The 13,701-nt window shown below is 52.2% G+C and overlaps 1 protein-coding gene across 6 annotated transcripts in view; it reads right to left on the bottom strand.

Annotated features, from left to right (window-relative positions):
* PIEZO1 (piezo type mechanosensitive ion channel component 1) overlaps positions 1-12,432 on the bottom strand; it is a 117,274-nt gene extending 104,842 nt beyond the window's left edge. For all 6 annotated transcript variants that reach the window (XM_029074833.2, XM_029074834.2, XM_029074838.2 and 3 more), the window contains exon 1: positions 12,225-12,432. In XM_029074833.2, the coding sequence (XP_028930666.1) occupies positions 12,225-12,288 (64 nt within the window). In that variant the 5' untranslated portion in view covers positions 12,289-12,432. The remainder of the gene's footprint in view (positions 1-12,224) is intronic.
* Positions 12,433-13,701: the final 1,269 nt, after the last annotated feature.

Below are 13,701 nucleotides of genomic sequence, written 5' to 3'. Positions count from 1 at the left end.
TTCTTCCGGGTAGGACTTGGGGAGCGAAGTCAGAGATAAGTGTGCACACACAGCCGTCCCCTGGAGCAGAGTCCTTTAGCTTCCAATCTCGTGGGTGGGAGGTAGATTTTAGACCCTAGCCCAGAGAGACGTGGCGACTGGAGGTACTGTGGCCTTGAGGCCAAAGGAGCCAGAGTAGCCATAATGGGACGTGTCACTGTGAGGGGTGTGTGTGTGTGTGTGTGTGTGTGTGTGTGTGTGTGTGTGTAGGGATGCCAGGCATCTCATTAATGCACTCAAGGATGGGTGCTGTGGGTGGGAGGGGGTATGGGGCAATTCAGGAAGTGAAGGAGGAGGAGCCTGGGCCTATAAAAGCAGGATGATAAAACCAAATTTCATTTGGTCCAAATCCCTCTAGGCCTACAGGCATGTCACCAGCCAGCCAACTAAGTCTCCCGTTGTAGCGGAAGGCTGGTGATAGAGAACAGAAGCTCTGCTTAAGGGAGAAGTCTGTGATTGATCCCGTCTTCATCCCCAGGAATTTGGAGCACCTTGACTGGAGTTCCTGCAGCCCACACGAGGAACCGAGCGCAGGCTTTTGGGTGGCCTGGGATATAGCTTTTGCTCTCTGAGAAGACAGTCTACAGGGCCCAAGTCCCCACCCACAAGCAACTCCCCACTCCCATCCTATGCGGAGGGGTCCCTGGGGCTCCAGACGGACTTCCAGCCAACTCTGGCTTACAACATAGGCACACGGGCTGTGTGCTGCAGGCCCATGCAGAGAAAGCCAAACCTCCTTCTGCCTCTTGCCCCACTGGGCCATAGGAATTCGATCAGAAGTCATGTCTGCTGTTGGCCAGAGGGGAGAGGGAATGACCAAGGGGCCACAGAAGGGAGAAGGGAGTTTAGGGCCATAGGTGGGGGCAGACTTCGGACAGGGTCAGGTCCTGCATAGATGAGAACAAACCTCGGAGAGGGGCGATCAATCCCTTTCTCGTTCGCTCCACTACTTCCTTCCCCCTTCTCCCTCATTTCCTTCCCTCAGCTCCCTGAATGATGTCTCTCCTCCCCTTTCTGCTGCTTCCTGCCCCCTGACCTCCTGGGGATGGAGCAGGGGTGGGTGGAGCAGTCTGTTGAGAGAGCAGGAATTCAAGTGAAGGAAAACAGAGTTGGGAGGAAGAGACATGGCAGACAGAAGGAGGGTCCAACCAGCCAGTTTTGGAAGGGGGCGGAGGAAGGGTCAGCGGGAAGAGAGTTGTTTCAGGGCACACTGGGTTGGTTCCTTAGATTCTTCATGATGCCATGACATAATGCAGGTGGAATGTGGTGGCGGGGAGAGGAGTTGAAGAGGAAGATCCCAGAGGAGATGGTGCTGAGGCTCTCAAAGGCCTAGAGGCAACATCAGACTTCACAGATTCCCATTTGCCAGGCTTAGCTTTCAAGTGATCATCACCATCAATGGTATTTACTGAGCGCTTACTGTATGCAGACCTATCATCTGATCATATTTTTTGAGCTCCTACTGGACGCAGAACACTGAACTAAGCGGTTGGGAGGGCACAGTATGAAAGAGTTGGCATAAACGTTCGCTGCTCACTGACCTTGGGAGAGTACAATACAATGGTGTTGGCAGACATGCTCCCTGGCCACAATGACCTTACAGTCTAGAGGAGTTTCTCCTTCAGTGGCGTCCTCTTGTCTCCTCCACAACTTTCTCCTTTCTATCTCCAGAGGTCACCACTCTCCCTCTCCATCTCCGGCCCCAAGCCCCCTGCTTTCCTTCTTTCTCTCTCCTTCCCCAACCCTCCTTCCCTCTAGACTGTGAGCTTGTTGTGGTCAGGGAATTGTCTATTTGTAGTTGTATTGTACTCTCCCAAGAGCTTAGTACAGTGCTTTGCACACAGTAAGTGCTCAATAAATATGACAATGAGTGAACATCTCAAGATTTCTCTGTCTAGACAGCATTCTCTTGGGGGACAGAATCTGCTGCTCCCAGAGATGCCAGATCGGGGGGCGGGGGCGAAGGGGAACTTGGCCGTAGAGCAAAGGGGCAGTGGGAAATGCTGGTCAGACAGACTCAGCTCCTAAGTCCCTGGCCAGTAACTCATTTCTGGGCCCCTGAGGTACACCAGGCCAACCCGGTGCCCAGTAAAGCGCTGAAACAGGAAGCATACCTGGCCAGGGGACCTGCCCACTTTCCTCCTTACCCACAAAACTATTTCTAAGTTAGGTGCTATCTTTCAGCCCTGAAAGAGTTTTCTTTTCCACCACAGTACCCAGCTGGGAATGACTCAGCCTAGGTCCAGAATCCTTGCCCAGACAGGTGGCAGGTTGGCATCAAAAGTCATTCTCAACAAAGTTGCATTGTTCCCCCCAAAATGGGCTCTTCCACAGATGCGAACTTGCAGGGGTTCTGAATTCTGCCTCTGGCCCTTCCTTCAGCTGCTGGTTGATCTTGGGCCGATCAGAGCCCTTCTCTGTGCCCACAACTCAGTGTAATCCATACCCAGCTGATACCCAGGCATGCCAGAAAGACCATCAATAAATAATATTTATTGAGTTCTTACTGTGGGCAGAACACTGTACTAACCACTTGGGAGAGTACAATACAAAAGAGCTGGAAGACACATCCCCCGCCCACAAGGACACTGGCTAACGAAGACCAATTTTGCCCGCACCAACCTTTACAGAATTGCAATAATGTGTCGGGGGCGGGGACACTCCAGACCCAAATTAGGGGGCACTGAGTCATTGAAAAAGGTTCATTCATAACTCTGTGGGCAGAATGGATAAACTAATGACTCCTTTCCTGTTCATCTCCAGCTCAGCCAAGAGCCTTGTGAGCAGAAGTGGGGGGGGGGGGGCGGTGGCAAACAACGAATAAAGTTAACCTCAAGTGAACTCATAAATATTGTGCATATATCTATAATTGTATTTATTTATATTAACGCTATTGATGCCTCACTAGTCGTTTTGTTTTCTGTCTCCCCGCTTCTAGACAGTGAGCCTGTTGTTGGGTAGGGATTGTCTCTCTCTGTTGCCGAATTGTGCTTTCCAAGCGCTTAGTACAGTGCTCTGCACACAGTAAGCGCTCAATACGATTGAATGATTGAATGAATGAAACGGGAGACGAGTGTTGACAGTCCCTCCAAGGACTGACAGTGCCTCTGATGCAATCAGGGATGGACATGCTGTTCTCTAATATGTGCTGGCTTTGAGGAGGGGAAACAGACCGTACTGAAAGTTAGTTACCTTTCCCACTTGACTATGCATTGCGAATGCTGGATTGGGATTTTCTGTACTGCCCCAACAAGTAACGGATCATAAAAGATGAATCCTGAAAGGGCTGGCCAAATATTCTGTGGTATTCGGTGGAGGTTCCAAACTTGGGGAACCCAATAAAATAGAAGAGTCTCGGTAATAGTCATCTCACTGAAAAACTTGAGGGCTCCCCAACCCCATCCCATGCCCGCCCCACTGGGATCAGTCAGAGGGTGGAAATCAGACCGCAGTTAATTAAACGGAATCCCATCAGCCTTTTCAGACGATTCCAAGAGGGATTTCCCAGAAGCTTCAACTTGCAAAACTGGCAGCTGCTAGAACAAAGCCAACATGTGAGCCCAGAAATTGAGGTGGCCAGCAGTGGACCCAAGCCTTAAATCGACCCTTGACCCCTCTCTACCTATGCTCAGCTCTCTGGCCCTTGGACTGGGAACCTCCAGCCATTCCCAGGCTCCAGCCCTGGCGCTCTGTCGACGGCAAATACGAACTTAAGAAGCTTGAACCCAATCCTAGATTGAGCCGAACTGTGTGACCTCTCGGAAAAGGTTTGCTGAAGACCTGCACAGCTTAAGATCCAAGCATAAACTTCCAAGGTGCTGACAGACACGATAAAGCTCAGATGTTTAAAGGATGTGGCTTTTATTGAATAGAAAACCAAATAGTTGGCTCTGTGGGTTAATTTGGTTTGTAGGCTTTCTTCTTTGTAGCATCCTATAGGTTGGCATTTGGGTCAAGGGTTGGGGGAAAGGAAAGAACGAGCAGCAGATTCTGCTCCTATCTGAAGAGAGGGCAGGGAGACCAAGGGTTTGGCCAGGTGCTAGCCTCCCTCACCTGTCCAGGATTCCCCCGGCCCATGCAGGAAGGAAGTCGGTGGCTGTGGCTCTGAGGCAGTGAGGGTACTGGTGCCAGGCTCCAGAAATCATTCCCCCAAAAGGTGGGAGAGGGAGCCAAACCTCAACAGGGTGCCAGGCCTATCATTTATTAGCCATGCTCACGACCCCCAACTGCTCCCCGATGCCCTGATCTGCTTCCTATCCAAGGGGAAAATGTCTGCCCAAAGAATCAGTCATTACCATGCCTTGGCTCCGGCCTTACAACAACAATTTAAGATGGAAAAAAATCCCCAGAGGAGCCAAGGAGAGAGAAAACAAGCCCATCTCAACCATTAGGTGCTTCTGAATGAGATTTTTTAAAAGTCACCCATAAAGTGGAGGGGGAGAACCACCACTGTTAGGAGACTGTCTGGGGACTTCGAAAAGTCTCTCCCTTCCGTACTAGCTGACGGTCCTGAGGTGGATCAGAAGAAAACACGCAGTGGAGGAGAGGCAGGGATGAGCCACCAAGGGAGGGAACAATCTGATCCATCCAGTCATTATCATAGAGTTCTAGAGGTGGAAGACACTTTGAGAGGTCATTTAGTCCAATCCCCTGCCTCCAGTCACGGCAAATGGCCCACCAGTTAGTTGACGCAGAGCTTAGTTGACGCAGAGCTTAGTTGACGCAGAGCATGACCCAGACATTGGACAAGGCCTACAAAGCCCTGGCTCAGGAAGAGAGTCATTCTCCCGTTCTCCCTCTCCCCCTCCTCCCTGCCTAATCTCCCCCCCGACCCCCTTGGATGTCTAAGCTGCCAGGGCTGTGCCCAATCCTTTTCCAACTCGCCCAGTTTGGAAACCCAACAGACCAAACTCCCAGGGATGCTACGAAGGGACAACTTCGCCTAGGGGACCAACAGCTTCTCACCCAGACAGGCAAAAGAGGGGAATGCAGGAAGGCCAAATCACATTCCTTCGGTACCACTTGCCGTGTGGAATTTGTTTATATAGCAGCTTTTTCTGAAGGTTAATCTGGGAAGCCAATAAACTGCACCGGCAATTTCAAAACAAAAGGGGGAGAGAGGGCTGGAAAAGGGTGGGGGAGAGAGAGGAGGAAGGGAGGCCAGGGATTTAGAGCAGAATGAAAGCACAAACAAACCTTGCAGCTTCTGAGGGCCTGGAGGGCTGAAGCTAATTCAGTCAGGTGGTGGGAGCAATGGGGCAAGGAAGTGGTTCTGAAGGGGCCTGGGCACCTCTTGCATGTACACGCACACTGAGGCAACACATGCACGCACTCACATGCACTCCCTAGAAGCATCACGTAAAAATCTCAGGCCGGGCCACCGGTTTCTGACACACAGTCTCTGCCCTGTGTGCCTCCGGAAGGCAAATAACAAAAATAAAAAACAACCCACCGCCCAGTGCTCCCCTCCTGCTGGGAGGCTGTGTCTCTCTGCTGCTGCTGGCCCTCCAGAAGCCAAAAAGCCAACAGACGACAGCTCTTTTTTAGCCACGGCGTTCTCTTAAAAAAGAAACCACAGGAGGTAGCTGTGCAGTCCATTCTCCAGCTTGGACCCGAACGCTGGGGAGGGAAGAGAGACAGGCCGGAGTGGGCCTCTTACTATATTTATTGAAGGAGAAAAATAGCTTGAAGATCGAAAGCTGGTAAACAGCTACCGTCGCACGAATCCTGGTCCTCTCGGCTTAAAAATACCCCCTATCATTATACTATTAAAACCACCCAAAAACCCCAAACAAACAAAACCAAACCCCACCCCTGCTCCCTCAAATCCTAGTGGGGCAGGTTGCAAGACAGGGCAAGACTTCAGGCAGGTGAGGCTCCTCTTATGCCCTCTGCTCCTCTGCCCAGCCTCCAGGAAGCAGGAAACCAGGTTTGGGGTGTGGCAGAGGAGGATGGGGAGCTGTCTCTGGCCTGAGCCCCCTGGGAGGAAGGGTAGCCGAGAGGGCCAACCTGGTTCCAGAGCCGGTGATCACTGCCATGCTGCTATTCCTCACCCAAAAACGGGTATTGCCCTGGGCCACCTGATCACTGTTCTGACCCCTCGACGGAGTCATTCTTCCCCCCAGCTGAGAAGTGCCGATGCCCCGTGGCCCTCCCTCAGCAGTCTCTTGGGCAACCCACGGCTGCCCGGTCGCAACGTCTGGGAGAGAGGACACTCGACTGGTTACGTGAGGAAGCCCGAGGAGGGGGACAAAGTAATAATATTAATGGCATTTGTTAAGCACTTATTGTGTGCCAAGCACTCTTCTACGCACTGGGGTAGATACAAGGTAATCAGATTGGACACAGTCCCTGTCCCACCTGGGGTGCGCAGTCTTACTCCACATTTTGCAGATGAGGTGACTGAGGCACAGAGAAGTTAAGTGCCTTGCCCAAGGTCACACAGCAAACAAGTGGCAGAGCCAGGATTGGAACCCATGACCTTCTGACTCCTAAGCCCATGCTCTATCCAGTGGAGAGAAAGAAAGTGGGAGCTACAGCCAGGAACTATCAGACTCCAGCTGGACTCGGGGGTTTTGCCTTCAGTCACAAGTGTGGGTCCTACCCCAGCGAGGATCACCTCTTGTCAAAAGTGAACTTTTTCAGCTCGTTTTCTTTTGGAGTGCAACATGTGCAGGCACAGGCAGGCAAGCTGGCAACATGCTTGACCTTTTTACTGTGAACTGCTTTGCTAGAAGGGCAGTGAACCGGTCCCCCGGGCTGAGTTCACCCTCCCTTTCCCCAAGCTCTTCTTTCCGGGGGCTAGTCTCAGCCAACACAGTTGGCCTGAACACCACCCAGCAGGGACTTTGGTTCGTGGAGCCCGGATATGTTCTGGGGGCCCCAAAGGATGAACAAGTCACGGGTGGGCTGTGACTCTACTGCAATACCCGGGCAGACGGCCCCTCGAGACCCTCCCTCTCAGCTGCAGTGCACGAGCTCTGCAGCGGCTGCAAATCCAGACGTGCTCAGGAGTCAACCGTGGGGGAAATCCTCTCCCAGAGAAGGGATCCACACAGAATTCTTTAAGAGAAGCTGCCTTTCTCTAGGGAGAAGATTTATCTGAATGAACCGGGCCCCCTGATAGCACTAGGTATCTTTCAGTTTTCAAGAGACGACGCAAAGGACAGTGAACCAGTCTGGAAGCTGGAGACATTTGGAAAAGGAACATTCACTCAAGCCCTCAAAACAGGGGTCACAAGAAGTGGCCACCCAAGGAGGAGTCGTCGTCATCATCGTCAATAGTAGTTATTGAACCCTTACTGTAGGCAGAGCATGGTGCAGAACACTTGAGAGAGTCCAATACAACAGAGTTGGCAGTCACGTTCCCAGCAAACAACAAACTTACAGTCTAGAAGAGGAGCGTATTACTTTTAATTAAATATCTTCTGGAGTTTGGGCAGCCACATGCAGTCTGCCCGTTACATGGGTGCAAAAAACTTTCTGCTAAGTCATTTGGGCTTTCCAGGTTTGAGGGATCATGGCAGGGGTTGGAGTATGTGCTCTGTAGCTTTAGAAAACCCGAGGGTGCCGGCCAGCCCGACTCCAGCAAACTTGGTAAAACCACCATCAATCCCTCTAGATCTGATTGGCCGCCCTCCATCCTGAGGTCTGCCTGACTTCACAGTGACAGCCCCATTTCAGGGGCAATGGGGGTGAATTTGGGCACTCCCAAGCCCAGAAGACACCAACGCCTGCTCTCTAGTGCCAAGCTCTGAGCCAGGCTTTTTTGTGGGGTTTTTTTGTCAAGCTACATATTGCAAGCTATGTGTCGAACACTGTTCTAAACACCAGGGTATGTGTTAATTAGGTAGGCCACAGACTGTGAGCCCCATGAGGGACAGAGACTAAGTAGGAGGGAGAACAGGTATTTAATCTCCATTTTACAATTGAGGAAATTGAAGAACAGAGAAGAGAAATGGCATGCCCAAGGTCACACAGCAAGCAAGTGGCAGAACTGGCATTAGAACTTGGGTCCTTCTGACTCCCAGGCCCATGCTGTCTCCACTAGGCCATGCTGCTTCTCGAGGGCAGTGAGGAAACTGACAGCTTCTCAGGTCTCCTGTCAGAGGGAGAGATGTCCGACGTGTTGCTCTCTCAGCTGAGATGTCAACCAAAGTTTCCCACAATCCCCCTTGTGGTAACAGTATTGTACTCACCCAAGTACTAAGTACAGTACAATGCAAAAAGTGCACACTGCAAAGAGTAAGCGTACAATGCAAAGAGTAAGTGCTCAATATTCTTGACTCGTTGATTCATGATGACCTCAGAGTAGTAGGAGGATTTTGGTAGCTTGGAAAAGGGAAGAAGGGCCAGAAAAGGCCTTCGGCTCTAGGCAAAAAACACCAGACGATTAGGACTAGGTTGATTTTCCCTCACCGAGTTCTCCCCGTACACTGTCCTGGAGGCTTAGCGCAGCCGAGCCATTAGGACAAGTGAGACTAACCATTACCCCCAGCCTCTAAGCCAGAGTCATTCTTCACAGAGAAATCACCAAAGCCCATGATTATGATATAATGAAATCTTCTTACTGCCCCTCCAGCGAGGTAAATATGACTATTCTGGTTGGCAGGAAAGGAAATAGAGGTGAAGTGAGTCACAAGGAGCCTCACAGGAAATAGGGTGGCAGAGCTAAAGACACAACTCCTAAGATCCACTGAGATCAGAAACCAAGCTGCCTCCTTTGATTTCCCTGCTGCAGGGGTGCTGACATCCACAGAGATTTCTTTGGGGATGGCCAGTGACAAATCAAGAGCGGGAGCAAGCAAGAAATTGCCAGGTAGCCTGAAACGGGCAACGTCACCGGAGGGGAACACCAACCACCACATCAGTGGCTGGGACAGTCCCCAACACCCTCATCAAGCAGGTTAGATTGAATCAGCATTCTCTATGCCTTCAGTCACATGCGTGGTCTGAAGGGCAAACGTGTGGCTCCGAGAACCACGTTTTCGCCCACGTGGCGTAAGCGGCCTTTGCTTCCTCCAGAAAACCAGGTCTGCTCTTGGAGATTCTAAGTCATTAGCAATCCAGTAACAACTTTCTAAACAGTCACTTTTGGTCTTCCTGGAGGAAGGCTGCAACCCAGGACACCCAACTAGCTTGCAGATCGCTGAGCTCCTGCTCTAACCACAAGGCCAGCTGGCAGTGCAGGCCAAAGCCTCAGACAACCAGCATATTGCTATGCTGCCTCTCCAGGGTTGCTTTGCCCTCTCTAAATGTTACAATTGTGGTGGGCAGGACACAAAAAGCAAATGACTGTCATTCCCACTGCAGCTTCGAATCTCTGTAACTGTTTCCCAAACAGGGTTAATAATATTATTAATAATATTAATATTAGTATAATTAATATTATTAATAATAGCACTACTTAGTGTGGCATTCGTTAAGCATTTATATGCCAAGCAGTGTACTAACTGCTGACATAGATACAAGATAATCAGGTCATATATAGACTCTGTCCCAAGTGAGCTCACAGTGTAAGGGGCAAGGAACACAAACATCGACTCCACTGTACAGATGATGGACTTGAGGCACAGAGAAGTTGGCACGTACAAGTTCGCTTAGCGGGCAAGTGGCAGATATGGGATTAGAACATTTGTCCTCCGACTCCCAGGCTCATTCTCTTTTCACTAGGCCATACTGTTTCTGCTGAAAGTTCCCCGCTGAATGCGGGACAGGAGAGAGATCTGGTAGCTGGGCTCTCTCTCTAAACTGGTAGCTAAATGTGGGCAGGGAACGAGTCTACCAACTCTGTTACACTGTACTCTCCCAAGAGCTTAGTTCAGTACTCTGCACACAGTAAGTGCTCAGCAGATAACGATCGATGGCTCTCCTTTCCGATTCTCAAGTAGTAGAAGTTTCAAGGAAGTTTCTTGAGGACAGAGAAGGGGTATGGTGCTTCTTTTGTGCTTTCCTAAGCACCTGGTACGGTGCGTTGCATGCAATGGGAGTTCAACAAATACCATTTCTTCAGCTACTACAATAACCAGTCAGACAGCCCAGAAGTACTCTGAGGTACCCGAGAGACAGATTCTCTGTTTAGTAGGCGGGCCCTCGGGATCCAATGTTTACAGAGCCTTAATGCTTTCAGGCAGCAATCTAACTTGGAGAGGGTGGTGGAAGGGCAGAAGAAATCTATGAGTCAAACCTGCACCCTAGATTATTTCCTAAGCATATGCAATGTAAGATTTCTGACTAACCGCTTAGGCAGCTCATCTCCAGACTGCTTCGGTGCTTAACATTGCAAAAGCCAAACTCAGGGGAACAGACAAGTGGGATTAGGCAGTCTAAGGGAGAGGTTACTGGTCAAATACCAAAGCACAAGGCAAAATGGATGGCAGATAAATCCTCCTAACTCTACAGAACATTTGGTGCTCGGGCAAAAAAGAGAAAGAGTAGACACTCAGCTCTGACCGGCAGGCCCGGTCCTTTGGTAAAGTAGGTCTTTTCCCAGAATCTGCTATTCGGGACCGAGAGTTGGGAGGGCTTTTCTATGGGAGCCTCGGGAGGCTCAGCCTCCACGTTGTTTGACTTCACCCTTTCCCAACCACTTCTGTCCTTGGAAAGCAACCAAATAACTTAATAACAATTGTGGCATTTGTTAAACACTTACTTTGTGCCAGGCACCATTCTAAACATTGGAGTAGATATAAGATCATCTGTTCGGATACAATCCCTCTCCCATATGGGGCTCACAGTAGTAGGAGGAGGAGGAAGAGGATGGACAGGTATCGAATCCCCATTTTACAGATGAGAATACAGACACAGAGAAATTAAGCAACTTGCCCAAGATCAGCTTAACAGAAAGGTATTATCAGAGCCCTACTCTACCCACTAGCCCCAATCTCCAAGTGAAATCCTTCCCTCTCTCATTACAAATATTCAAGATGTAAGTTCCGGGTTCTTTGTCATCTTAAGGAACGAGACATCTAAAATGTCCTATTCGCTTTCCCCCATTTACAGAACGGGATATTCTTTTCTCAAGCCTCTGGCGGTGAAGACACGGGAACAAGTCCACACTGTTTGCTAGCCATTCCTCCCTGATTGTACCCACCTAGCAGAGGCACGCTGTACTGGGAAACGTTTCGAACACCACTCCTTGCCCTTCAGTGGCTTTCACTGATTCTTTTTCAGTGCCTTGAAAAGGTAACCCAGTTTTGCCAAATTCCACAGACCCCCACCAGCAACCCAAACGGAAGGTGCTCTGTCAGAGTGAGTCCACACCTCCTCCCCTGCTGCAGCTCTGGGCCTAAATCCCCAGCTGCAGCAGGGGAACCGCCCGGGCACCCCCATCTCTACAGCAAGAGCCGAAGGGACCCGCCCCCCCCATTCCTGCTACAACCCACGTGGGAAGGGACTTTGGGCTGTAGAGGGACAGCCTGGGGTGGGGCTCGTTCTCAGCTAGCGGGGGGCTTCAAAGTCCTGCTCACGGGTCCTGGTCGCCCCTGCCCCCGGACGGCTACCACTTAGGGGGCGAGGATTCCCGGGGCTCCCCTGGGATCGAAGCAGGGACAGGATCGGGAGAGAGAATTGATCCCACTGATACATCGCCAGCCCACACCTCCTCCCGGGGAGCGGCCGTAGGAGCTGGCGGACAACAGGAGCTTAGCCCCCGAACAGAGCCTCCAAATTAAACAGTTCCAGGCAAGAAACCGCCTTTCCCCAGATTGGCCAGGAAGTCATGATGCAAGATTACCCTTTTTTTTTTAGGACAAAACAGTAAAAGAGATAAAGAGCTGCCTTCCTCCTTCTCTCCCTCCCACCAGTGCCGGCAAGGAGGAAGGGGGCAGTCACGGGGGCATTTGCGGGGAGGAAACGAGGGAGGGTCGGGTGCCCCCTTCCCCCCTCAATCCAAGGTATTCACGGGAGGGGCAGAGAAGGGGGGAGGGAAAACGTCATGGAGATTTCCCAGGGGATCCGGAGTTTCCGCCGGTCCCGGGGAAGTTTGCTTGGTGCCCAGGACGGAGGGACCCTGGACACGTGGGTCTCGCCCCCCTGGGGTGGGCGAGGCCCGGGGCGGGCGCTTGGTGGAAAAGGGCAGCCACGCGGGGCAACGTCCCGACCCTCGCCCTCTGTGGGCACGCCGCCTGGCATCCCCCCTTCCTCCTCCTCCTGTCCGTCCCTCTGTCCGGGGCCGGGGGGCTTACCGGCCAAGAGGGAGAGCGGCAGCAGCAGCCAGTAGAAGAGCCCGCACAGCCCCTGCAGCTCCATGCCCGGCCCGGTGCCAGCCCGAGGGTCCGGCGGGAGGGGACTTAGGCGGCCGGGGGTGGACGCTCCATGGTCCCGCCGGGACCCGCGCCCTCTCCCGCTGCCAGGCAGAGAAAAGGAGGGACCCTGGCGTCCGGGGGAGGGAGTGGGCAGGGTGGGGAGGTCGAGGCAGATGGGGGGGGGGGGGGGCGGAGACAGGTCCTGCGCGGCTCTTCTCTCTCTCCGGTCTGGTCTCTCGTCCCTGTGGCTCCGGAGGCTGGGCGGCCGCGGGCATTTATAGGCTCTGCCCCTCCCTCGGCCCGCCTCTGCCGCTCCCCCTGGCAGTCCCGGGGCCGGGGCCCGTCTGGACACCCCGAGACCCCCCTGCCACCCCAGATCCCCCCTCGCTGCCCCCTTGGGACCCCCCGGCGAGCCCCTTTCCCCCCCCCACCAGGCTCAGGCCGCGGTGCCAAGGGGGCACATTCGCCCTCACCTCCTCCTGAGACGGGACTCCTGCTCTACTACTACTAATGAAGGTATTTGTTAAGCGCTCACTAGGTGCCCAGCACTGTTCTAAGCGCTGGGGGGGAGAGAGACACGTGGTCACCAGGTGGTCCCACGTGGGGCTCTCAGTCTTCATCCCCTTTCTACAGATGAGGTCACTGAGGCCCAGAGAAGTTAGATGGCTCGCCCAAGGTCACACCGCCGATCCGTGGCGGAGTGGAGATTAGAACCCACCACCTCTGACTCCCAAACCCGGGCTCTTTCCACTAAGCCACGTGGCTTCTCCGCTTTACCACGACTACTGCTTAGTGGAAAGAGCCCGGGTTTGGGAGTCAGAGGGCGTGGGTTCTAATCCCGCCTCCGCCACGGATCAGTTGTGGGACCCTGGGCGAGTCACTTGACACATAGCCTTGATTCTATTTAGTTGCCATTGTTTTTACGAGATGTACTTCCCCTCGACTCTATTTATTGCCATTGTTCTTGGTCTCCCCCGATTATACTGTAAGCCCGTCAAACGGCCAGGACTGTCTCTATCTGTTGCCGACTTGTGCATTCCAAGCGCTTAGTACAGTGCTCTGCACATAGTAAGCGCTGAATAAATACTATTGAACGAATGAACTTGACTTCTCTGGGCCTCAGTGACCTCATCTGTAAAATGGGGATGAAGACTTTAAGCCCCACGTGGGACCACCTGGTGACCTCGTATCTCCCCCAGCGTTTAGAGCAGTGCGGGGCACATAGTAAACTCTTAATAATAATAATAATGATAATGATGATGGAATTTAAGAGCTTACTATGTGCAAAGCACTGTTCTAAGCGCTGGGAGGATACAAGGTGATCAGGGTGTCCCACTTGGGGCTCACAGTCTTAATCCCCATTTTACAGATAATAATGGTGGTATTTGTTAAGTGCTTACTATGTGCAAAGCACTGT

This window comes from Ornithorhynchus anatinus, chromosome 11 (assembly GCF_004115215.2).
Source record: "Ornithorhynchus anatinus isolate Pmale09 chromosome 11, mOrnAna1.pri.v4, whole genome shotgun sequence".
Classification (NCBI taxonomy): domain Eukaryota; kingdom Metazoa; phylum Chordata; class Mammalia; order Monotremata; family Ornithorhynchidae; genus Ornithorhynchus; species Ornithorhynchus anatinus.
The sequence above is the reverse complement of the archived record's forward strand: the minus strand, read 5'-3'. Positions and strand labels throughout refer to the sequence as shown.